This window comes from Papio anubis, chromosome 3 (assembly GCF_008728515.1).
Source record: "Papio anubis isolate 15944 chromosome 3, Panubis1.0, whole genome shotgun sequence".
Classification (NCBI taxonomy): Eukaryota; Metazoa; Chordata; class Mammalia; order Primates; family Cercopithecidae; genus Papio; species Papio anubis.
In genome coordinates, this window is record NC_044978.1 from 168,890,630 (window position 1) to 168,913,656 (window position 23,027).

The 23,027-nt window shown below is 38.7% G+C and overlaps 2 protein-coding genes across 10 annotated transcripts in view; one reads left to right on the top strand and one right to left on the bottom strand.

The window, feature by feature from the left end:
* NCAPG (non-SMC condensin I complex subunit G) overlaps window positions 1–1,182 on the bottom strand; it is a 33,393-nt gene extending 32,211 nt beyond the window's left edge. Inside the window, exon 1 of one of the 2 annotated variants that reach the window (XM_009206580.2) lies at window positions 815–1,182. In XM_009206580.2, the coding sequence (XP_009204844.1) occupies window positions 815–925 (111 nt within the window). In that variant the 5' untranslated portion in view covers window positions 926–1,182. Of the gene's footprint in view, window positions 1–208; window positions 729–814 lie in introns of those variants that run through there. The other variant, XM_009206581.3, reaches the window with a different exon arrangement.
* Window positions 632–18,227, top strand: DCAF16 (DDB1 and CUL4 associated factor 16). Of its 8 annotated transcripts, XR_004182836.1 has the most exons (5): window positions 1,175–1,550; window positions 6,745–6,863; window positions 7,209–7,576; window positions 10,953–11,249; window positions 16,617–18,227. XR_004182836.1 is itself a non-coding variant. In XM_009206585.3 (3 exons), exon 3 carries the CDS (start codon window positions 7,841–7,843, stop codon window positions 8,489–8,491), a length of 651 nt encoding a protein of 216 aa, XP_009204849.1. In that variant the 5' UTR covers window positions 632–649; window positions 6,745–6,863; window positions 7,209–7,840; the 3' UTR covers window positions 8,492–8,945. The 8 variants fall into 8 exon arrangements, 6 of the variants coding, with proteins under 6 accessions (XP_009204849.1, XP_003898577.1, XP_009204847.1 ...); XR_004182835.1 differs by lacking the exon at window positions 10,953–11,249; XM_009206585.3 differs by lacking the exons at window positions 1,175–1,550; window positions 10,953–11,249; window positions 16,617–18,227 and adding an exon at window positions 632–649 and having other exon boundaries at window positions 7,209–8,945.
* Window positions 18,228–23,027: the final 4,800 nt, after the last annotated feature.

The window sequence follows — 23,027 nt, forward strand, 5'->3', positions numbered from 1 at the left end:
TTCCTTTGATTGTTTTTTTCAATATCTTTGAATTCTCAATAAGCCTTTAGTACCAGTACATTACAAATACGCTTCTTCATCAACAACCCAAAATCAATACTGCCTTTTATATTTCTCATATTCAGGTCTTCCTATCACCAGCAGCTTCTTTATGAGATAACCTGCACATCCTATCTCATATCCTCAAAGCCCTGCGATGTTTACTTACAATTTTTCTTGGACCTCAAGATAATTCAGCTTCCCCAAATTAATTGTTCTAGTCTTCTCAAGGTTCCACTCAAAACAAACAAATAGTAACGTACATAAATAAGAATGGCCAGGCCCTAACGATTAATTTGGTATTTGGTGATTGGATTCAATGTAACCGTGGGACGAGGGTAGAATCATTTGACGGTCGGCGGGGAACGATGACCCCAGGGGCAACGACCACCGAACCCCCGCATTCAGGATCCACTCTGCGGTTCAATATTTGATGTCTGATAGCCTCGGTGGTTGTAAATGCTTCTCTCCACGTTCACAATCAGATTAAGGAATAACGGTCCACGCCGCCCAGAGGCTGGGGGTGTCGGCTCAGAAAAGCCAAGGCGGGGCCCGTGTGAATGACGCCCAGACTTCCGAGTCTTTCTGGCCTGGGCGCAGGCGACCTCGGGTAAATCTCTGACTTCTCCGAACCTCAGGTGGTCCCTATGAAGTGAGTCGCGAAAGTGAACAAGGCTGGAGTCACGGTGCGCCGAGCCCGAGGGCCACGGAGGGCCCCTGAGGGAGGGTGGGCCGGGGCGGGCGAGGGGCGGCGGCCAGGGCCGGGCGCGCTTACCGTGCGGTAGGTGCGGCTCAGCGCCACCACCAGCTTCGCCTGGTTCTGGTGCGGATGCTGCGCCAGCCGAAAGGCCTCCTTAATCGACAGCAGCCTCTTTTCCGCTCCCATGGCTCTGGAACCCTGCCGGGACGAGTCCTGCCCGCGCTCGGCTACAGCCTGCCCGCCCGCCAACCCAGAGGCAGAGCTCTCCGCAGTCTTCTCTGACAGCCCCGGGAGTCTTTACCGCCCGAACGTTCAAATAATTGCCGCGAGAGGGGAAAATCCCGCGAGACTGCCGCAAGCGCTCTGGGAGGAGAGAGCGGGAAGCGATGGGTCCACCCATCTCACACCCTGCGCTTTGGGCGCATGCGTCTAGGTTCAACCTTGTCCAACAGTTTTCACGGAGGGAAGTGGCGTTTTTAAGGGGGAGGGACCTTGACTCGGTCGGAAGTAGTGTCGGCGCGGGAGCGGAGTGGAGTGGCCTAGCCGCGGGAGGGGAAGGGTTGCTAGTGTTAGGCCTAGCTGGGTAGTGCGGTTGAGCGTGAGGCGAGAAAGAAGAAGCGATCCTCCAAGGGTGAGAACGGGAGATCTGCCGAAGATAACAACCTCCCTTGTGGGCAGAGGGCGGGGGATCCCCACACGAGGGCTCCGTTTCGAGAGACGGCGACAAAGGAAAGTTCGTAGCGCGTTCCGGAGGCCCGGCCGCCTCTGAGAAGGGAGACGCTGCTGGGTCCGCTAAGCTGGGCGACCCGAGGTTAGTGGAGACGGATGCGGTCTTTTGAAGGCCTTAGTCCCTGCCCTGGTGAAGCCGACTGCGAGGTTCCGCAGGGCGTGCAGGCGGCCCGGGGATCGCTGCGAAGGGGGTGCGGGCTAACTTAGCTAATTGCCGTTTCTAGATATGCAGCTGTCGAGGCCCTGTTTACAAGCGGGCATAAGGACAGTGTATTAAGGGAGAACTCAAGAGAATGGAAAGGTCTTTCGGGTAGTGGTTAAAATAAAGAAGAGTAGAAACTAGGTTTTTAAATTTTAAATGAAATTATATCAGGCAGAATTTCTGTTGGATCTCAGGATGCACCATCCAAAAATAAGACTGTAGGAGAACAGAATATGCCACCCTACAGTATACTTCTAGGGTATATTTTGAGCTGGTATTCTGATAAAATGCAGACACAGGAGTCACTCTGAAAATCTGTCCTGTTGTAAAAGAAATTTACATCTACAAAGGAAATATACATCAGTAAAGCATCTGTATCACGAAGAGGGCAGCTCTGCGATAATTTTTGTTACCTGGGAGATTTTATCTGCATATCAAGACAACTTTTATTCACCGTTTATTTCCTCCCCTCACCTTTCCACAACTTTGTGGCCAACCATCCCCCAGAAAGCCGCAAACCACCATTTCTTGAGTAGCGTAGGATGCTGTATAATCTTCAATCATCTGACCATGGTGGGACTCCTCTGCATGTGTAGTTAAGTACGGGTTTTTTTTCATGTTAATGTTTATGTCAAGTTAATTTGTAACCTAGCCAAAGAACCTAGGAGGATGGAGGGAAGCCGTTTTTCCCTCTCCTACACCTCAGTAACCTACTGCCAGCTGAAGAAATAGAACATTACTAAAGCCACCTGTACATCTTTCTCCTTTTGAATTACCTTCACTCCGAAGAAGTAATGGATTTTCTTAATTTACTGTTAACTTTTACCATGCAGATTTTTATATATTAATGACACATTTTTTTATGTTAATGACTAAATAAATCCCTGAATGAGGATATTGTACTATTTTGCATGTTTTAACCATTAAATGAATAATTATATGTGCCTCTGGCTTTTTTCAATCAATATTGCTGTGGTTCATATTGATATATTAATAATAGTAACTTGCACGTGATTGACCTTTATCATTCTAAGCACTTTACTTTGTTTATTGCTCACAAACCCTGTAGGATAACTTTCATCTTCTTTTAAGATGAGGAAACTGCGACACAGGTTGCTATAGTACTCCATTGTATTAATATGCCATACCTTATCCATTCTCCTGCTTAATTCCTCAAACTTTATAGATATTCAACTGCTAGTTAAGATAAGAATGTGGTAACATTTGTGTTGCCCATAATTTTGCTTTGTGACGTTTCTAATATTTATCTTTATTTTTATTTTGAGACAGAGTCTTGCTCTGTCGCCCAGGCTGGAGTGCAATGGCGCAATCTTGGCTCACTGCAACCTCTGCCTCCCCAGGTTCAAGTAATTCTCCTGCCTCAGTCTCCCAAGTAGCTGGGTTACAGGCATTCACCACCACACCTGGCTACTTTTTTGTATTTTTAATAGAGACGGGTTTCTCCATGTTGGCCAGGCTGGTCTCGAACTCCTGACCTCAGGTGATCCACCCGCCTTTGCCTCCCAAAGTGTTGGAATTACAGGCGTGAGCCAGCTAGTATTTCTTTATTGTATTCAACTTGGCTGTCTCACCAACAGAGACATCACACCATTTTGTCAGTTACAGAAGAATGAGACATCTGGCCACCAGAGGTCAGCCTAACTATATTTTGGTTAGGTTTGTTTTTGTTGTTGTTTTTTTTTTCAATGGTTAAAGCCATGGGGGGAGGGGTTCAGTATTTTTTGATATTATAATCTGAAAATATTTTTTTAAAGATGCTAGATTAAATTTAAACAACATAGTATACTGCCTTAAAGCTTACATGTTTCCTAACTTCCGTACTGTGAAACAGAACAAAAACAATTATGGGAAAGTAAGAGCCTTTTTAAAAATTTTCTGAGTAACATAATAACTGAAGTATAGCCAATTAGTAATCTCACAGGTGCAATCTGGTTGAAGTGAAAATAGCAAAAATATTAGAGGACAGCGCAATTAAAAGCCAACAGCTTCTTCCTGTCTCAGTTAATAAAGACTGAGTTGTGCTAATAAGGTCATATGGTATGGCTTCAGGTCAGCAATTTTCTTCTAATGAGTATTTCTCTGGCTTTCACACACTCCTGGCACAGTATTATAGTATTATAAACTAAGAAGTATTACATTGTTTCTTCTTAAAGGTATAAGCAGTTTCCTTTATATTGCTGTAGTAGCGTCATATGTTGATCTTGCCTTAAAAAATTATCTCATTTGTCTTTGTCTAACATTACCAAATCACCAAGCTATAACTTGGGAACTGTTCTCTCCCTGGAGTAAAATAGAACTTGCTTGTGGTAGTTACTTACTGCAAGCCTTTGCCATTCTCTGATTGTTTCAGATACATTTACTGAGCCACTCATACATGCCAGACACTGTGCTAGGAGTGTGTGAAGGCCAGAGAAATATTCATTAGAGGAAAATTGCTCACCTGAAGCCATACCATATGACCTTATTAGCACAACTCAGTGTATTCGATAATGAAAATGTCCACTGACTTTAATTTTGGAAATGCCCCGTACAGAGTAGCATAAACGACACATTGATACTGTTTCTTTTCTCATGTAAAGCTATGCCTTTAAAGGCCACCCATGTTGCTATATATACTTGGAATGTGTTTCCACCACATTTTACCAGTCCGCTTCTCTAGGGATAGGAACCTGGAATGCTGCTAATTCCTGTCATCACAGATGTAGCTTCAGGGTATATCTTCATACATGTTCTTATGGGAATTTCTTTGCTATCTATGCCCAAAAGTAGGATTGCTAGATCATGAGATGTGCAAGTAGTTTGCCTAAGTAGTGCTGCCAGCCTGTTAGGAACACTTACTCCACTCTGCAATCCCACCAGCAGTGCCAGTTCCAAAAAATAACTCACTGATACTTGGCATTATCCAGCTTTCTTATTCTACCAAACTGATAGCATAATGTGATCATACTGTTCATGCTTTGGGATTTTCTCTTCTATAATTTGGATGTCTTTGTCCTTTGCTCATTTCTTTATTGAAGTTGCTATCTTTCTTAAAAATTGATTTAACTTTGTCCTTGGTATCTTTAGTTCAGTCCAGAAATGATTAATTGTGATGTGATTAAATTCATTTTTTGGTCTGGTGCTTTATGCTTTTTTGTTTAAGAAGTCTTTCCCTGGCCTCATTTCACAAAGATATTCTGTATTATATTTAACTAACTGTATGGTTTTACCATCCCCATTTAGATCTTTAATCCATCATGAATCCTCCCTTATACATGTCATTATATGTATAGGTATTACATGGTTTTGCTTTTCTTTTTTTTTCTTAACCTTGTTCTTAATTTTTTGTTAATTCTTGTTCCAATAGTTTTACTTTTTTTTAATATAGTGAGCCAGTTGTACCAATATTATGTACTAAACATATCCATTCACCCTTAGTTTATGTACCAACCTTATTTTATATTACATTCCCAAATTATATATAGCTCTGTTTCTAAGCTCTTTTCTGCTCTTTTGGACTATTGTCTGTTCTTACACTAATGCTACCCTATTTTAATTTCTGTGACATTAGTCATAGTACATACCTTGAAGAATAGGAACTCCCTTACTCTTCTGTTTAAACAGTTCATTTGGCTATATGTGGAATTTTATTCTTTCTATATAACCTTTATATAGAGTTCCTTAAAATTTTGATTGGAATTGTATAAATTAATAGGGAGAAAGTTGATATCTTTATGATATTTGTTCCATCCAAGAGCATGGAATGTCTGTATTTTAAATTATCTTCTATATTGTTTATTAGATCTTATATATTAATGATTAGTTCCTAGGTTCTTTATAGGATTAGGTTTTTGTTGTTTGTTTTTCCTTCTGTGAAATGTCTTTATATATGGTCTAGTTAGTATTGCTAGTATAAAAGTTAACAGTGCCTGAGTTGAAACACTGGCCCTGTGACTTACTAGATGAATGACTTTGGTCACGTAACTTAATCCACAGGTAAGATGGGGACAATAAAAGTACCACCTTTTACGGTTGTTAGAAGAATTTTAAAATAGTTAACATTTGTGGCAAATAATAAGTGTTATATAAGTAATTAAATTAATGGATATTCATAGGTTAATCTCAGATCAGGAAACTTGTTGAACTCTGTTTTTTTTTAATTAGATGATAATCATCTGTAAACTAATAGTTTTATCTCTTCCAATTCTTAACGTATCTTTTTCCAAAAAGAAAAACATTGATTAGGACTTTCCGTCCTGTGTCAGACAATATCAGTCTCAGTCAACATGGTCATCTTTAGCTAATTTCACTTTTTTGTTGTTGTTGTTGTTGTTGTTGTTGAGAAGAGTCTCATTCTGTCACCCAGATTAGAGTACAGCAGTGTGATCATAGCTCACCACGCAGCCTCCAACTCCTGGGCTCAAGCAATCCTCCTGCCTCAGCCTCCCAAGTAGCTAGAACTAAAGGCACACACCACCACACCTGGCTAAATTTTTTTGTAGAGACAGGGTCTTGCTATGTTGCCCAGGCTGGTCTTGAACTCCTGACCTCAAGTGGTCCTCCACCCTTGGCCTCCCAAAATGCTAGGATTACAAGCATGAGCCACTGTGCCCTGCCCCTGACTTCACTTTTAAAGGAAATGTATCTCATCTTATTCAGGATAATGTTTGCTTAAAGATTTTGGTAGATAACCTTTACCAAGTTAAGAAAGTTACATTCTCCTTCTAGTTTAGTAAAAATGTTTTGTTTTGTCTTTTAAAGCATAAATACATGTTGGTCAGGAACTAACAAAGGTTATCCACATTCAATATAATGATCTCTTTTTTTCCTTTAGTTCTGGTAATTTGTACATTTTTTATAATTTGAGCTATTCTTACTTTCCTGGGATAGGCTGTATTTGATAATATTCTTTTTAATGTACTGTTGGATTCTGTTAAGTGATATTTAGGATTTTGCAAGTGAAGTGAGCCTATACTTTTCTTGTTTGGTTCATCTCTAAGTTTGGAATTTATTTTTGTTATCTTTATAAAAGGAACTGGTCAGTTTTCATGGTTTTTTCTTTTTTGTGGAACAGCTTATATAGAATTGGTCATAGGATCACAACTTCTGAGGTCCCAGCAAGAGTCCTAACATCTAGCAGCTCTACCACCAGGACAGGCCCCCTAAAACTAATTCCAACAAGCACCTCTGAAGGTAAAAAAAATAAAATAAAAATAAATAAATACCTTTTAGAGCTCTCTATTTGGAGTTTGGGACATAAGGGATCAGCTTTTGCAAAAGTAATTTTCTGGGCTAAAACTGCATACAAACTGGCCCAGTTTTGTACCAACAAAGAATTAAAATGGCCCCAGACTTTCCTCCCCAATATTGTGATTGTAAGAGCTATTACCAACAGGTAAATTGGCCTAAGCCTATGAGATAGAGAGAGAAGAGTCTGTAAGACTTCTTGCTCAGCATTTGTTCTGATTTTAGATATCCTGAGGTTAGGTAGGCAATAATGTTATCCAGTGCTTTCAGGCTTTAATATCATGTCTCTAGTCTTCTCATTCACAGGTTAAGGCTACCTTTCCAGATAGTCCAACAGCTAAATCACCAGTTTCCAAGGGCATTTACGTCACCTATGGAAAGCATCGGATCCTCTTACACCAGATGTTCTTGACAGCTCATCCCATCAGTCCCCACTGCACAAAAGTTGCTATACCAGCGGACAACCAAGACAACTACTGAGCTTCTTTTCGTTGTCAAGTAGATATAATATCACTGCCAGCAAAACAGCACAAAAAGTGTCTCTTCACAGTACCACTACCAATTGGGACTATGCTAAGTAAATCAGCTTGCCTAGATGAGGACCCCTTGTATTCTTGGGTAGCCAGGATTTGAAGGAGATACTCTGACCTGTGCCACTGGTAAGTGACTAAATACTTTTACACACTGAACTGGTCCTGAAAACTAAGATGTCTTCTTTGTAAGTGAAGAATATACAACATAATCTTGAAGAACAGCACAGTGGTGTGGGCCGCAAGCATACTCTATGTGCATAATGGACTGAAAGACAAATTAATCTTGGCGAAAGGATTTTTCATCTCTTATTTCTATTTGCCAGTGTTAGTAAGTGTTCTGCTGGCTTTAGATTATTACCTTTTTCTGGTTCCTTACTCTGTTTCATTGAGATGGGTCCTAGAAATCCCTCTCCTGACCACTTGTCAGATTCAGAAAGTGAGGAAGAAGAAAACATTAGCTACCTAAATGAGAGTTCTGGGGAAGAGTGGGATTCCTCTGAAGAAGAGGACTCCATGGTACCCAACTTATCGCCTCTTGAGAGTCTTGCCTGGCAGGTTAAGTGCCTTTTAAAATATTCCACAACTTGGAAACCTTTAAATCCTAATTCCTGGTTGTATCATGCTAAACTCTTGGATCCAAGCACACCAGTCCATATACTTCGAGAGATAGGTCTAAGACTCTCCCATTGTTCCCACTGTGTCCCCAAACTGGAACCAATTCCTGAATGGCCCCCTCTGGCCTCTTGTGGGGTCCCACCTTTTCAAAAGCCTCTTACAAGTCCCAGCCGGCTCTCTAGAGATCATGCCACTCTAAATGGAGCACTGCAATTTGCCACCAAACAGCTAAGCCGAACATTGAGTAGAGCCACTCCCATACCTGAATACCTAAAACAGATCCCTAATTCTTGTGTTTCTGGGTGTTGCTGTGGCTGGCTGACTAAAACAGTTAAGGAAACAACTCGTACTGAACCCATCAACACTACTTATTCTTACACTGACTTCCAAAAGGCAGTTAACAAACTCCTAACTGCATCACTGTAAAGATCTACCATTTGCTGTGATATCTCTGATGTTGCTAATTGAGGAAGGGGTACAAAGTTAGTCATTACACAGCCCACTAATGTCTTCTCAGTCAAACTATCTTATGCCCTGGCAAGCCAAAGAGGATACCCTTTGACAAACCCTGTGGATAAAATGATAATATCAAGGCCAGGCGTGGTGGCTCACGCCTGTAATCCCAACACTTTAGGAGGCTGAGGTGGGTGGATCTCCTGAGGTCGGAAGTTTGAGACCAGCCTTGCCAACACAGCGAAATCCCGTCTACTAAAAATAGAAAAAAAAATCAGCTGGGTGCAGCAGTGCATGCCTGTAATCCCAGCTACTCGGGAGGCTGAAACAGGAGAATCACTTGAACCAGGGAGGCAGAGGTTGCGGTGAGTCAAGATTATGCCACTGCACTCCAACCTGGGTGACAAAGCAAGACTCAGTCTCAAAACAACAACAACAACAACAAAAAATACCAATGGAGAATTACTTAAGGGGACCATATTACAAAAGCTAGTTGAATATTCTTCACACTCACTTCTCACCCTACCCATCCCAATTTATTCTGCCTTTCTGAATGGCTTTAATGAGATATCTGATTATTAATGAAGAAAAGTAGACCACCACCCCTTTTATTATCCAGACTTCAGAACAGCCATTATTGAAAGCTAGAAGTTAGCTACCCACAGTAATACCTTTCTGAGCATACCCTTCTCTAACATGCATTTCTATGGAGGTAGTTAAATTGAGTAACTACACAAAGGGAAATGGCAGGGATGGGGATTTCTTTCCCAGCTTTTATATAGATGTGCCTACATAGGACACTCTTTAGGGTTCCTTTTATTTTTTCTTTTTTTGGCAGGGGGGTGGGAGCAGCAGGGAGGAGTACAATTTTAAGCTTAGCCTGTACTACTCCAAACTTATTATGGCACTTACAATTACATCATGAACGTTCTATATCAGTCTCCCACCAGGCTGTCTCTGGCTAAATCAGCCTATAAGATCATCCCTTGGGATTAAACAAACACCTGTTCTGTAGAGAATATGTTTCCTGAATCTTGGTACTCAGACTTTTGTCAAGAGTAAATAAAATACCTTTCAAAAGATTAATAGAAAATGATTAAGAGAGCATTTCTGCTTTCAGTATTAACTGCTAATGGATTAAAATTTTAGTCTGTATAGCATTTCCTGGAGTAAAAGTTCAAGTACTTTCCACATCCATTGCAAACGTCAGGAACCCTTCTAATTTTAAAGAACCTTCTTATTAGAAAATCTCAGCCTAATACAATCTGAAGTTAAGAGTTTCAGCAGCATTGTTTTTCTAAGTAGATTTAGCTATAGATTTTCTTTTGGCCAAACAAGGAAGAGTATATGCCCTTGTAAATGAGGCTTGTTTTTTTTTATTTAAATGAGTCAAAACATAGAAATCAGTATACGTAAAATAAAATGCATGAGACTATTAAATCTTTTCATACACTCTACAAATAAAATGAAATCTGTGTGTGGTCCTGGTTGACTGGGCATCTAAAGGGAATCAGAAAAGAGATTGTGAAAAGTGTATGTGTGTGTGTATATATATATACATATATATATATATATCCTCTTTTTAGTTTTGCTTTTTCCTATTCTCCATAATTAAGTGCTGTTTACAAGGTGGCATCAAAAAATTGAAGCAGGCCAGGCACGGTGGCTCACGCCTGTAATCCCAACACTTTGGGAGGCTGAGGCAGGTGGATCACTTGAGATCAGGAGTTCGTGACCAGCCTGGCCAACATGGTGAAAACCCATCTCTACTAAAAATACAAAAATTAGCCGGGCGTAGTGGCGTGCACCTGTAATCAACAGCTACTTTGGAGGCTGAGGCAGGAGAATTGCTTGAACCTGGGAGGTGGAGGTTGCAATGAGCCGAGATCGCGCCACTGCACTCTAGCCTGGGCAACAGCAAGACACCGTCTCAAGAAAAAAAAAAAGGCAGTTAGGAATCATAAATTATGTAAATGTATAGCAATTTTAAGAAGAGAGAAGAATGCTTATAACCTAATGAATATTTCTGCTGAGTCTTAGTTGTCTAAAGGAAAAAAAGAGGGAATTGTAGATAAAAGTATTTGTTAGTGGAAATTATTGACCTGAAACCATATCATATTGTTAGTGTAACTGAATGTATCAGAAATTGTTCCTATGTAGATATTCTGTGAAACTGGTTTCTAAAATGTTACAGGAAACTCTTTCCTTTTTTTTTTTTTTTTTTTTTTTTTTTTTTTTTTTTAGGGGAGGGGGGGGGGGGGGGGGTTTAGAATTTATTATTGGAAACTTTTTTTTTTTTTTTTTTTTTTTGTTTTTTTTTTTTTTGTTTAAGGGAAGGTGGGAGGAGGTAGGCAAGAGGTCTGAATATTAACCTATGTTGATGTTTATGTGTTCATAATATGTTCTTTTTTCTCTCTTGGTGTGTGTATAAAAGTGCCTTGCTCATGAATGCATTTTTGCTCTTCACTTCGAAAGGAAGCCTTTCCACAGCGTGGCAGCTGAATAAACCAATAGCTTTGTACATGTTGAACAGCGTATAGTCATTTGTCCTCAACAAATGAAATAGATCCTACTTTGCTTAAGACATACTCAACATTCACTAAGTACTGAATAGAGTTAATAGACACAGTACCTGAATCTATATAGTACGTCTGACAGGAGATGACTTGACGTCTCTAGAGAAGAAACGCACTTGAAGAAGAAAATGTCTGATATTCAGTCAAGATTCAAAGTGAGCTTATTTGTTTATGTATTTTAAGTAATTCCAGGTTGCACAAAATAACAGGTACCTAAATAAGCCTTAAGTTAACTTTTTGTGTGGCATAAACACTGGGTTTGGAAATGAATTTACTACCTTTGCACTCACTATGTTGGCTTCTGGTTAAATGCAGTCACCATAATTAGGATAAAAAGTTGCATTTATCCTCTCTTTATAGAAATATTTATCAAAGGAGTAAGGAAATTATTTCTAAACCAGTGGACATTAACTGGCTTTTACTTTCTCAGTGCAGATAGGCAACTTTTTTTTTTTCTTCTTTCTTTCTTTCTTTTTTGAGACAGTTTTGCTCTTGCTGCCCAGGCTGGAGTGCAATGGCGCAATCTTGGCTCACCGTAACCTCCACCTCCCGGGTTCAAGCAATTCTTCTCAGCTTCCCAAGTAGCTGGGATTATAGGCATGTGTCACCACACCCGGCTAATTTTGTATTTTTAGTAGAGACAGGGTTTCTCAATTGGTCAAGCTGGTCTCTAACTCCTGACTTCAGGTGATCTACCTGCCTCAGCCTCCCAAAGTGCTGGGATTACAGGTGTGAGCCACCGCACCTAGCCATAGGCAACATTTTTATTAAAACAGTCCAGATACCTTGAGCCTCAAAGACCATAATCAGGTCTTTTAATCCCATCTGCTTCCTAAGCAAAGGAAAAAATCCATACATGCATGGCAGGAGGGCATATGATATGTCTCCTCTGGGGGATAGAAGCCCTTCCTGCTGGGCCTTCTATCACACCTGTCCATATAAAAATTTAAAAAAAAAAAAAGTCTGATGAAAATGTTTTGATATTAGTGTAAATAGCTAAAGCATTTAAAGACTTTAGAAGTCACCTGGGTTATTTTCTTACGCGTAAGTTGGCTTGCATCTGGCTTTCTACTTTTGGCTCCAGTGTTAAAGAACATGTCTTTTGGAGCAGACTGTTAGTTTTAAATATCTCTTGTTAGAAATTTAGCCATTCATCCAATATTGCTATGGAGAAGTGCCTACTCTAGTACAGACACTGGGAATGCAAAACTAAATAAGATTACTACACATAGGAAATTAGTTTTAAAATATATGAACCTATCTATTACCCCAAGCCATTTCTGCTATCTAGGATCATACTAAATAAACCTAAACCCTAATCCATATGTTGGCCCTTCACATATTGAAAATAGCTTATAGTGGAGAATCATAAAAGAATTGAATGGAGCAGCCATCCACATGTAATGAAGATTCATGTGGAGGACACACTTCAATTAAACCCCCACAACGATACTCACCCAAGGAAATGGAGAAAATAATATAGATACTTTGTACAAAGATTTAAATTATATCTGCTAATCACAAGGCAGTGGCACAAAGATCAGGGCCAAAAGTGTTTTGCTCAGGTAGCTAGGATATATAGAACAGCCTAAGAAATCTGGATAGCTTCGCAGACTTCATGAGATAACTGCAAGCTGGTAACATACCTGTCCACCAGTGATATCTATTGAACTGAGGGAGTTACATTCTCTGGACCAACCACCAGTGCTTCTATGTCAACTTGCTGCTGCTAAAAGAAAAATCTCTACGCTGTGTCTCAAATAATTTTAAATAAAGTTGAGTTAATGACTACATATTTGAGTCTGCTAATCATGCAGTTTGCCAAGCTCTTCCTTTCAATTAGCAGCAGCAGTGAGACTTATTGTAAAAGTTTGCAACTGAGACCAAGAAATGGAAAGGATGAGGATATACCACAGTGACCTGACACTTGCTGGCTTCCCATCTTCTGTGAGAGCTATGACCAGCTCTTCTCAATGAGATGTGGAAAATGAATGCCTGGTTTTCATTTTTTATTTATTTTTTTGACACAGGGTTTCACTCTTGCCTAAGCTGGGGTGCAGGGGCGTGATCTTGGCTCACCGCAGCCTCGACCTCCCAGGCTCAAGCGATCCACCTTAACTTCATTGGTAGCTGTGGACTACAGGTGCACACCACCACACAGGCCAATTTTTGTATTTCTTTGTAGACGCAGTTTCACTCAGGCTGGTCGGGAACTCCTGAGCTCAAGCAATCCTCCCACCTCAGCCTCCCAGAATGTTGGTGTTACACTGGTACCTGGTTAAAAAAAAAAAAAAAAAAAAAAAAAAATGGAGTATAACAGTGTAACAGGAAGACAGCTATAGGGTTATTGCCTCTAAACTATGGAGGCAGTTAAAAATGTTAACAGCAATTTCAAGTTGAATCATAAAACAGGAATTTGACTGGAATTTGGGCAGTTTATTTGGGAAAACATGATTCTGACATGACACGTGATATGAAAATTCCTGGGATCATTAGGGGAGTTAGGCTGTATACAACAATAATCATTCAGAAGGGACTCAGGATACTGGTTAGCCTAACAAAATTAAAACTAACTTCCTAGTATACACAGCAACCAAGCTAGTTTATCAAATTAGCAACAAACCAGATGAAACTCCTAAAATGAGTGTTGCAGTTAACAAGGAGCTGGTACTATAGTTTTATTTGGGGGGAAATTGTTAAGTTTGGGTTAACTGCTCGCCTATGCCTAATTCACCCTTCCTTCTGTGGTATCAGCTGTGGGACCTGATACTCCAGTGTAACAGCTGATGGTTTTGGTTTACAATAAATTAAGCAATGGACCAGTAGGTGCAACTTCCTTTGAGAGGTACCCAAACAAGTGGAACAGCCCAAGGGTATGGCCATCTTCCATCAAAAAAGACCCTAGATGGGCTTTATGGTTGCACCTTGAGTAACCAGATTGTCCTGATAGAGTGGCAGAGCTCTGGTGAAAGAAGGGTGCAGCCACTACCGGAAGAATTCTAATTTCTGAATCAATTGAAGGCTGACAATGTTGGCCACAGCCAATGCATTCCTTGTAGACTTACTGCAAAGTGTGTTATATGATGTTGGTCCCTGTCTACCTATTTGGTACTTAAGTAGACTCCCATGCCTTGAAAGGTCCAGACCCCAGTTTCCTTCTTTGAATGCAGTTTTTCTATGTTGGTCACATTCTACTTGGGACATGTTTCTTGAAATGGGTTGGGTTGCCAGATTTAGCAAACAGAAATACAAGACACCCAAATAAATTTGAATTTCAGATAAATAATGAAATATGGCACATATACCAGAAAAAAGTTATGTTATTTACCTGAAATTTGAATTTAGTTTCCTGCATTTTATCTGCAACCCTATAAATATGATAGTGGCATGGATTAAGCTTGGGTTTCAGTCTATATAGTTGTTTCCAGGAACTGTCTGTACTCTTTCCAGTATGTGTTGTTTTCTTATGTCTAAGTAATTGACTAGTAGCCAGGAGTAGTGCTTGTGCACACCCGTAGTCCCAGCTACTCAGGAGGCTAAATTGGGAGGATTGCTTGAGCTGAGGAGTTTGAGGTTGCAGTGGGTTATGATCATGCCACTGCACAGAAACATGAGCACCAGAGCAAGTGCCCGTCTCTAAAATAATAATATTTAATAATAAGAGACTGGGGGTGAGGAAGGCTCACACATAGTTGACCCAAGTTGTATTTCTTATATATTTATTTCTTAGAACTGTTGTTGAGTGTCAGAAGAGGAGGCCCAATTGCAGATATGAGACTTTTTATAGGAGACACGTGGTATTTAGCTAAAATAACCACATAACCATTACAATATTTGCAAACACAAATTTTTTTAAATGCTGTCTCAACAGCAGGTAGTTTGGGTTTGTGGTTGGTGGTGGTTGTGAAATGGAGACTCACTCTGTCACCAGGCTGGAGTGCAGTGGTGCGATCTCAGCTCACTGCAGTCTCCACCTCCTGTGTTCAAGCAATTTCCCTGCCTCGGCCTCCCGAGTAGCTGGGACTACAGGGGTGCACCACCATGCCCGGCTAATTTTTTGTATTTTAGTAGAGATGGTTTTACCGTGTTGGCCAGGATGGTCTCGATCTCCTGACCTCATGATCCGCCCGCCTCAGCCTTGCAAAGTGCTGGGATTACAGTCATGAGCCACCAGGCCCAGCCATCTCTGTGTGTTTCAAGCAGTTACTTTCTCACTCTTCTTTACCATGAAGGGCAAGTATATCATAGGTAGCAGAGTTATGACAACCATTTTTCATCACAGAAAAGGTTCACAAATTTGGAACACCTATCTTTGCCTTCCAGAACCCCCAAAAGACTCAAGGATTTAAAGGCACAAGGTACCCTGGAAGGTAGGAGTAATAAAGTTGAAACCAGGGGATTTTTTGAAAGTTTATCTTTGCTCTCCCTTTGTAGGCAGGCAGCTATCTCTCTAGCAAATGACTGAAGCCTTATTGTCTGGAGAAATTAAACCAAATAGAACTGAGGACAGGGGGATGATGGTAGAGATAGTGATGTGCTATATGGAAGACAAAATGATTGACAGAATGTGAGTATTCTGAACATTATGAGCCTCCAGTCCAATTTCTCCACCTGGCTACAGAATCTGGCAATGGGGTTTATACCCAGCCCTGCTCACCCAACCCAAAAAGACCAGCAGTAAAAAAAACAGCTTGACACTCGATTATTTCTTACAGTGAAACTGAGAGTCCACAAGCCCTGTTCATTCTTATACAGCCTTCCGTCACTTGAAATCACTATACACAGAGAGCCAAGGATCACTAGATATTTGAGGAAACTTTCAACATGAAAAATGAACATAAAGAAGCTGTGATATTCTCAGAAACAAATATACTGCTTCCATTAAATAGGATCAGGATGCTATTTTTAAAAATGAACAATCCAAAAACAAAAGCTATTGGAAAAATAGGACACCAAAATTAAGCATTCAGTAGATGTATTAGAAAATAACTTGAAGAAATTTTGAAAAGTAGAACAAAGAAATGAAAACTAGGCAAGAACAAAAAAGAAACTTTAAACCTGAATAATTTGCAACATCTAATAAATAAGAGTTCCAAAATGAGAGAACAGAGAAACAAGGTGAAGAGAGAAAAAATTAAAGAACATTTCCCGAAAATGTAAGACTTAGTCTCCTAAATTAAAAGGGTCCACTAAGTGCCCTGTGAAATGAATTAAAAAATACCAAAGCACATTGTTAGGATATTTCAGAATGCTAGAGTTATGGAAAGACCTAAAAGCTTCCCAAAAAAGGTAGCGGGGGAAATTACATAAAAAGGATACATTTTCAAAATGGCATTTAGACTTCTTGGTAGCAACACTGGATGCTGGAAGATTATGAAAGCAAGATCTTTAAATTTAAAAAGAAATGATTTTCAACCTAGAATTTTGTACTCAAATAATCCAATCAAGAGTGGGGCTAAAATAAAGATACCTTAAGATTTGCATGGTCTTAGAATTTTATCTCACCATCTACCCTTTCTTAGGAAGCCACTGGAGGATGTGCTTCACCGAAATGAGGGATTAATCTGAGAAGGATGGGATCCTGAAACTAAAAGATGTCACAAAGGAAAATGAAGAAAGTCCCAGGATAACTACTGTGTCGAGTAAGTTGGACGGAGGTTCCAGGAAGTCGGTCTCTAGGAAAACTGCGAACAAAGTATTTGAGTACAATGGAAAGTGTATAAATGAGCAAGAAATTTGAAATTTTATTTCTTAGAAAGTATGTTATTTAGTAACCAGAGTTTTAAAATTTGACATTAAAAGTATAGTCAAATTGGAGTTTTGTCAGCTATAATTAGATTGGTCCTTATGGCATAATACTCCACAGTTTTCTGTAGATGCTGACCTTCATTAAGATGTGCACCGCAGAAGATATTTCTAGAAAATAAAGTTTTTCAATTTGTTTTTGTATTTGATTTGCTTAGGCAAATCTCAATTTTGTATTTATTTACAGAAATAATGCATGGTCTATAGCAGTAATTTCAGCGAGCTTTTTGTTTAAATTTTAGCCTCTGTAGAATCAAAAGCATGAAGAATTACAGGTTGAGCATTCCTAATCCAAAAATTCAAAATCTGAAATGCTCCAAAATCCGAAACTTTTTGAGTGCCAAGATGACACCACAAGTGGAGAATTTCACACCTGACCTCATGTGACAGGTCATCAAAACAAAGGCACACAATACATAGTTTATTAAAACTATTGTATGAAATTACCTTCAAGCTACGTATATATGAAACATGAATGAATTTCATGTTTAGACTTCCCATCCCAAAGATATCTCACTATGTATACGTAAATATTCCAAAATCTGAAAAAACTAAATCCAAAGCACTTCTGTTCCCACACATTTCAGATAAGGGATATGCAACCTGTATCTACTTTTTAAAAATAATATTCTGAAATTTGATATTGTTTTTCATCTTCCATGCTATTTTTGCTATCAAGATATAGTTATATACAGTGGCTGGTCCATAATATATTCCTATATAATATTTTAGATGTTTCCTTATGAGTTATGGTTCAGGGTTTTTTTCTATGCTTTGTTCATATTAATATTACATAATCTCAGAATGAATTTTTATTTACTTGCAAGTGATATGTATGCTGATAGGTTTTTCTCTCTGTCATCAAATCTATTGAGTAAACCATGCCAGGCCAATTTGTCCATCTCCTTTTTTCTAAGTAAGAAATAACATATATACAGTAAATAGAGTGCACTAATCATAAGTGTACTTGATTTTTTAAAATATGTATACATTCATATCAAGATCATATAAAAATACATACACTCAGACCAAAGTATTAAAAATTTCAAATTCTCTTGTGCCCTTTCCTAGTCTATACAGCTCCCAGAAATAACTACTCTTTTCTAAAGATCTATTAGTTTTGCTTGTTCTCAGAATTCATGTGAATGGAATCATACTGTATATATTGTTTTATGCCTGTCTTCTTTCATCAATGTACTTGTTCTTTTTTTATTGTTAGAGACTATTTGATTACATGAATATATCATTATTTGTTTATCCTTTTACCTGTTGACATTCACGTTATTTCCAACTTTTTGTTATTATGAATAAACCTATAATAAACATTCTGTATGTATTGTTTTGTTTTGTTTTGTTTTGTTTTGTTGTGGATATGTGCATTCATTCCTTTGGGCATATACCTAGGCATCAAATTGCTATATCAGAGTAGTTGTGTATTTAGTTTTAATAAAACTGCCAAACACTTTTTAACATGACTGTATCATTTTATACTCTCACCAACAATGTATGGAAGTTCCAGTTGCTCCATATGTTTACAAACACTTGTGATTGTCAGTCCTTTTAATTTTACTCATTCTGGTGGTGGTGTAATGGTGTCCAGTGTGACTTTAATTTGCATTTCTTTGATCACTGTTACACCTTTTTTATATGCTTACGGGACATTCAGATACCTCTTTGCAAGTACTTGTCCAAGTTTCTGGCCCACTTGTAAAATAGACTATCTTGTTCTTATTAATTTGTAGTTCTGTTTTTTTATTTTTTAGAAATGGGCTCACACTGCTGCCCAGGCTTGTCTCAAAATCCTGACCTCAGATGATCTTCCCCTCTCAACCTCCCAAAATCCCCCAGCTGAAATTACAGGCATGACTCAGCCTGTAGGATTTCTTTATATACACTGTATACAAGTTGTTTATTTATATAATGAATTTTTTCTGCCATTCTATGCCTTGCCTGTTTATTTTCTTTTTTTTAAGACAGAGTCTCACTCTGATGCCTAGGCAGGAGTGCAGTGGCGCGATCTCAGCTCACTGCAACCTCTGCCTCCCAGGCTCAAGCAATTCTTGTGCCTCAGCCTCCCAAATAACTGGGATTACAGTTGTGTGCCACCACACTCAGCTAATTTTTGTAGGTTTTTTGTTGTTGTTGTTAGTAGAGACAGGGTTTCTCCATTTTGGCCAGGCTGGTCTCAAACTCCTGACCTCAACTGATCTGCCCGCCTTGACCTCCCAAAGTGCTGGGATTACGGGCGTGAGCCACCACACCCAGCCATTGTTTCTTAATGGTATATTTTGATGAGTAGAAGTTTTCAACTTTGATGAAATCTAATTTATCAGATTTCTTTTTGTATTATGGTTAATGCTTTAACAAATCTTTGTTAACTTGAATATTATGAAGATAATCTCCCATTTTTTTTAGAAGATGTATAGTTTTAGCTTTCACATTTAATATACATTTTCAAATTTGATTACTGAGAAGAGAATATTTGTGGGTATCTTCATTTTTCCCTAATACTTTCTCTTTTTCTTCACATTCCTTATTTTATCCAAATTCAAGGGGATTTATCATATATGACATTTACGTCTTTGGAGGTTTTTTTTTTTGTTTTTTTTGTTTTCATGAAATTTGGGTAGGAAAGTTGACATTCTGTTTTTAAGTTATCCCCAAAAGACTGAAGAATTCCCAAATTGGACTTCTTCCTAAAATCTAATTATCTAAGTGGCATAAATTAACTAGAAATCCAACAGTTCTTAACACTTATTTTGTTTAAAATTTTGAATGTTAGCACACCAATTCTGCATTAGAATGAATGATAAATAACCAAATCTGTATTATTCTACCATTTATTATTATTTAAATTTTTTTTACATTTTTGAGGTATTCTTTTAGACATTCTCTAGTCTTACTATTTTAAATATTATCCTTCTACTTCCCTGTTATTCAACTACCAGAAAGTTCTCAGTATCAGTTTCTGTACAAAAAATTGACACTTTTCACAATTATTAATATTTGTAGCACTTTACTTTTGTAGTACGTACACATTAATGTTTTTGCTTATTGATAGAAGCACATTCATTCAGTCACTCAACAAATATTTATTGAGCACCTACACAGTGCCAAGCGCTAAGAATTTAGCAATAAACAAAACAGACAAAAATTCCCACCTTCATAAAACTTACATTGCAGTGAGATTTTTTTCACTTCAATTTATAACTGGAATGTTTTTGTTTACCTTTATTTAAAAATGAATGTTCAGGCCAGGTGCAGTGGCTCATGCCTATAATCCCAGCATTTTGGGAGGCCCAGGTGAGAGGATTGCTTGAGTTCAGGAGTGTGAGACCAGCCTGGGCAACATAGGGAAACCTCATCTCTACCTAAACTTTTTAAAATTAGCCAGGTATGGTGGTGGCATGCACCTGTGGTCCCAGCTACTCAAGAAACTGAGATGGAAGAATAACTTGAGTCCACACCACTATACTCCAGCCTGGGTGACAGAGTGAGAGACCTTGTTTAAAAAACAAAACAAAACAAAACAAAACAGATAATCTGCAATAAGTCTGAATTATTTGCACTAGGTAATTGTATATCCATTACAAATGAGTGCTCCCCGAGGTCAAGAGATCAAGACCATCCTGGCCAACATGGTGAAATCCTGTCTCTACTAAAAATACAAAAAAAAATTAGCCAGGCATGGCAGCACACTCCTGTAGTCCCAGCTACTCGGGTAGCTGAAGCAGGAGAATTGCTTGAACCCAGGAGGTGGAGGCTGCAGTGAACTAAGATTGTGCCACTGCACTCCAGCCAGGCGATAGAGCGAGACTCTGCCTCAAAAAAAAAAACAATAAAGAAAGTGTGCTCCCTTTTCATAGTGTACAGTTATGAAAAATTGCTAGCCAGCCAGAAATTACATTTCCCTGACCCCCTTATATTTAGATAGTGCATATCAGTTTTTGCCAATGGAGTGACAACAGAATCGGTGTATTACTTCAAGGCCAAGTTGTTTGAGAAGTGAATATAACTTCTCTGTGTTCTTTTTTGCATTTTGCTGGCTGGATGCAGATGACTGTTAGGCTCTAGGGGATGGTGGACCCACAAGATAGAAGGAGCTGATCCTTGATCCAGTTTAGACAGGAAAGAAGTCCAGAGACCAGTAACTCAGTCACTTTAAAGTGAGCAAAAAAAACCATGTCAAGCTACTTGTGTAGTTTAGCAATTAGCATCACCTTAATAATATGCTTCCTTCATTAATACTGCAGATGCTGTTAATCTGACCAGATATGATGTTTGTCTGAAAACCAAACCATTATTATTGATCAGGTACAATTTCTGGAATAACGAAGACAATATTGAAGGTGGAAGTTAGCTATGTAGCCTCCCAAAGGCCAAGGCCTAAGGGCAGATTTTTGCTGAACATTGAGGTCAGTGCAGACTCCAGTGCATCCCCAGCAGGTAGTGACTAAAGAAAAAAACAGTATGGGAGGCAGGTGTTGTATAAGAAAGTGGGAGTAATTGTGATCATTCTTTGACCATGAACCATAATGTTACTACAACTGTAGTTAACATTAAGTGGTTAGTGAAATTGTAAGCAAATAAGGCTGAGGAATGTGGAGGAGGTATGGTGTGGGAGAACCATGTCATTCTGCATTCATTATGGTAGTAAGCACAAAATGGGTCAGAAAATAATATCTACATGCTCAGAATGCTCCTGTATTAATAGAACTAGTTGCCCCTGGGGGAGCGGAACCAGTGACCAGGAACAAAGGTGGGAGGGAACCATTTCATTTTTTCACTTTTGAATATTGTACCATATGAATATATTATGTGTTCAAAAATCATCATTTTGTGATTAGCTTGTGAGAATCAATTGGTCAGGGAAGATATAACTTTACTGAATTTCACAAAGTTGGTGGATGAGATTGCAAAACTTATCATTTAGTAAGTACACGTAATCATACTCTTCGCTTGAGTCAATGAAATTTCATAGGTTTTCGGTTATAACAGCTATTTAAGTCCGTGTTGAAATAAACTGAACTTAACACTAGACCTCTGAACTCCAAACTAGACCTCTGAATCACAGTATCTCAAAATGATAAATTCAATTATGTTGCTTTATTTAAAATGTTACAACACTGTATCATAATATGTTAATAGTATATAATATTTCTAACATTTCATGAAATAACTACTGCTACGGCACCTCTGACTGGAGTAGTCAGTCCAGGGCTACCTGATGGGTGTGATTTGAACCGAGATTTGAAAGCTTTTGGGATGTGAATAGCAGAAAAGACAAGAAGAACATCACAAAGCAATTAGAGGGAACTAGTCAGGGTTGGTTGGGCCATTAAGCAATTCTCAACATGGTGTCTGGTAGCATCTACAATAGCATCACTGAAGAGATTGTTTTAAATGCCTGACCCCAGACCGACTGAATCAAAATTTCTGAGATGGGGAAGCAGAAATACTCATTTTTATCAAACTCCTTGTTTAGTAAATCTAAATAAATTTTATGTTTACTAATATTTGAGAATTTCTAACCCCATGTAAATGCTCTGGATAATACTTGTCTGCAAAGACACTGTGGAGGACAACTACCACCAAAAACAGCAGAAGTCATTTCCAAAAAGGGAAATTGAGAAACAACTACATTGCGATATTCAACCATAGATCAGACGTATTATGAATACTTTAGTCCATTAAAAAATTTGAGTTGCCACTTAGCACACAGCTCAAATAATCATATTAATATTTAACACAATCTGCCTGACCTTGCTGCAAAACATCTTATTCCAAAATGTCAGGCTCCATGGTGTCATGTCGATACACTGAAATCTCAGTAGGTTGCGATTGTGTGAAAGAGGTTTTCATTTTTCTCCCTGGGAGATGAGATGGAAGAGTTGATACCATGCTACATTTAATGAAACCCTGAATACTAGTTAATGCGTGTTAGGATTACAGTTAAAAAAAAAAAAAAAAAAAAAAAAAGCATGATGCTAATTTACACGTGTGTTCTTACATTCCCTCAAACAAGGGAAGATGTTTGACAGAAAACATCAGCTTTTAAAAATAAAATATGAAATCTGGTATAGGTGCTACAGGGAAATGCAGAGCTATGAGAACATATTTTAAGGACA

What these genes read in the sequence shown, in the direction of transcription:
- DCAF16 (XM_009206585.3), top strand. Translation starts at nt 7,841, where the DNA reads ATGGGTCCTAGAAATCCCTCTCCTGACCACTTGTCAGATTCAGAAAGT.